Raw genomic sequence first — 2,605 nt, 5'->3', positions numbered from 1 at the left:
TATGCTATGAAGTTTATTAGGGATTTCGTATGCAATGGAAATTTATTAGATTTTTTTGTGTTTTCCACTTTTGCAAAATAAAGACATGGTTTTTTTTCTTCTGATTTTATGACATGTGGTTTCGCAGATTTGTAAAAAAAATAAAATAAAAATAAAAATAAAAACAAAACAAAAAGAAAAAAACCGTTACCAAATTTTTAAAAGAGTTAATTCACATGGGTGAAATCGTCATTTTATTTTAAAATAAACTTATATGATATATATATATATATATAAGTTTATTAGTTTCTCTCAAAATTCAACTAAATTAAATCTCAAAAATCAAAACAAAATCATGTTAAAAAATTATATTGTTTATGTTATGTGATTTTTATAAATAATTTTGTTTCTCCAAAAATGAAAAAATTAACATAGTTAATGATTTTTCTTCTTTTTGCAAATATGAGAAATCGTACGTCATACAATTGAAAAAAATTTTTATGTCTTTATTTTGCAAAAATTGAAAACCCATAAGTTTTTTTTATTTTTCCTAATTTAATATTTCTACAGGGTTTTTTTTGCAATTATAACTTTAACAGGGGCTTTTACGTAATTATAAAAATGGCAGGGGTATAAATGAAAAACAAAACCTATATAAAACAAATTAGAGGGGAAAAAAAAAGTCAACTTTTTTCCAGAGAACGAAGAACTAACAAAGGTCATGTCTCCGGCTTCGCTCCTTCTTCTTCTTCTCCTCTGCTTCGGCTTCACCAATGGCGGCTTCGCGGCGAGGTTAGCATCACCGGATCTATCAAAGCCCACGGCTTACGAGATCCTTCAATCCCATGGCTTCCCCATTGGCCTCCTTCCCCTGGGCGTCAGCAGCTACGACCTCGATGCCGCTTCTGGCGAGTTCTCCGCGTACCTTAATGGGTCCTGCTTGTTATCGGTCAGAGATTCGTACGAGCTCCGGTACGAGCCCACCATCTCCGGCACTGTCTCTCAGAACCACCTTTCCAATCTCAGAGGAATCAGCGTCAAAGTCCTGTTTTTGTGGCTCAATATCGTTGATATCCGGCGATCCGGTGATGATCTGGAGTTCTCGGTTGGGATTTCTTCTGCGAACTTCCCCATTGATAACTTCTCTGAGTGTCCGCAGTGCGGCGGGCAAGTTGTGGCGGAAGCGTGGTTGTGAGGTTTGATCTAAAGTTGTGATTTTTTTTTTTAGGGGGGCATGATTGTTATGCATATAAGGTGTTTGATTTTATGTTTCTTTGGTTTTTTTTTGTTTTTTAGTTTTTTTTAATGATGAATTTATAGATGTTTGATTATGTGTCTTATCTGGGATTATTTACTGAATGATTACCAAGTATGATAAAGAATTATTATGATGTTTTTTATCTATTTTTTTGTGTCAAAATTCAGCTTTGTTTTTTAGTTATTGTATGCACCTTTGTGCTTTTGATTTGATGGTGTTTTGTGCTGGATTGCTGTTAATTTGTGACTATTAATGCACTTCTTATGCTCCTCCCTGTTTAATGTTAGTGATTAGCAAGAACTGGAAAGAATTATCAAGTGATGTTTATGAGAATGAAGAGAAAATTTTCATCTTTTCTTTTTATCAAAATTTAGTTTTTGTTTTTGTTATTGAATTGATTTGGTTACTTTGGATTTAATGTTGATTGTGTTGACATGATGAATGATTTCTTTGAGAAACTTTAAATTTAATGTTCTTCCAGTGCTTGTTGCTTATTGTTAATAAAGAATTTATCAAGTCTATTCACTAGAATGAAGAGAAAATTTCCTTTCTTTTCTTTAATCAAAATTCAGCTTGTTTTGAGTTATTGAATACACTTTGCTACTTTTTATTTAGTGTTGTTTTATTGGATTGCTGTTGTTTTCTGATTAGCATGATGGATGATTCCTTTGATAAGCTTAAGTTTAATGTACTTCTAATCCTTGTTGCTTAATGTTAATATTTAGCAAGAACAGAACAGAACAGACGAACAGTGATGAATTATCAAGTGATATCCATATGAATGAAGATAAACTGTCCCTTTTTCTTTTTTTATTTATTTTGTTTTTGAGTTACTGAATGCACTTTGTTACTTTTATTGAGTGTTTTTTGTGTTGGACTGTTGTTTTCTGATTAGTATGATGAACAATTGCTTACATAAACTTAATTTTAGTTATTAATTTGTTGTTAAGCAGGTTACAATCAAGAATTTTTTTCATAATAATAAGAGTAGATTTATTTTTAATTCAGCTTAGTTTTGAGTTAACACATGCATTTTGCTGCATTGGATTCATGTTAATTCTTTAGATTATTTCATTCAAATGATTCCTATGTTTCAATTCAGCTTATTTTTTAGTTAATGACTGCATTGTTCTCCATTATATCAAATGCTGTGACCGATAATTCCTTTTTAAAGCTTAAACTTTGGTGATCGTTCTGCAGTTTGAAACATTAAATCTGTGTAATTTTTCATTAATTAATGTTGAAGCTTATAGTGCTTAATTCTCTCTGCATTCTTTTCATTGTTAATCTTTTCATTATCTTTTAATTAACTTGAATGAAACTTTGATCAAGTGGTCTTAGTCTTATAATTTATTTATATCCTACAAC

General features: G+C 30.8%; 1 protein-coding gene across 1 annotated transcript; it reads left to right on the top strand.

Moving 5' to 3' along the window:
- The first annotated feature begins 680 nt into the window (after positions 1–680).
- Positions 681–1,383, top strand: LOC120273943. Its single transcript, XM_039280694.1, has one exon. It carries the CDS (start codon positions 701–703, stop codon positions 1,172–1,174), a length of 474 nt encoding a protein of 157 aa, XP_039136628.1. The 5' UTR covers positions 681–700; the 3' UTR covers positions 1,175–1,383.
- Positions 1,384–2,605: the final 1,222 nt, after the last annotated feature.

Source organism: Dioscorea cayenensis, chromosome 12, assembly GCF_009730915.1.
Source record: "Dioscorea cayenensis subsp. rotundata cultivar TDr96_F1 chromosome 12, TDr96_F1_v2_PseudoChromosome.rev07_lg8_w22 25.fasta, whole genome shotgun sequence".
Lineage (NCBI taxonomy): Eukaryota > Viridiplantae > Streptophyta > Magnoliopsida > Dioscoreales > Dioscoreaceae > Dioscorea > Dioscorea cayenensis.
This window is presented reverse-complemented; position numbering and strand designations above follow the sequence as displayed.

What these genes read in the sequence shown, in the direction of transcription:
- LOC120273943 (XM_039280694.1), top strand. Translation starts at nt 701, where the DNA reads ATGTCTCCGGCTTCGCTCCTTCTTCTTCTTCTCCTCTGCTTCGGCTTC.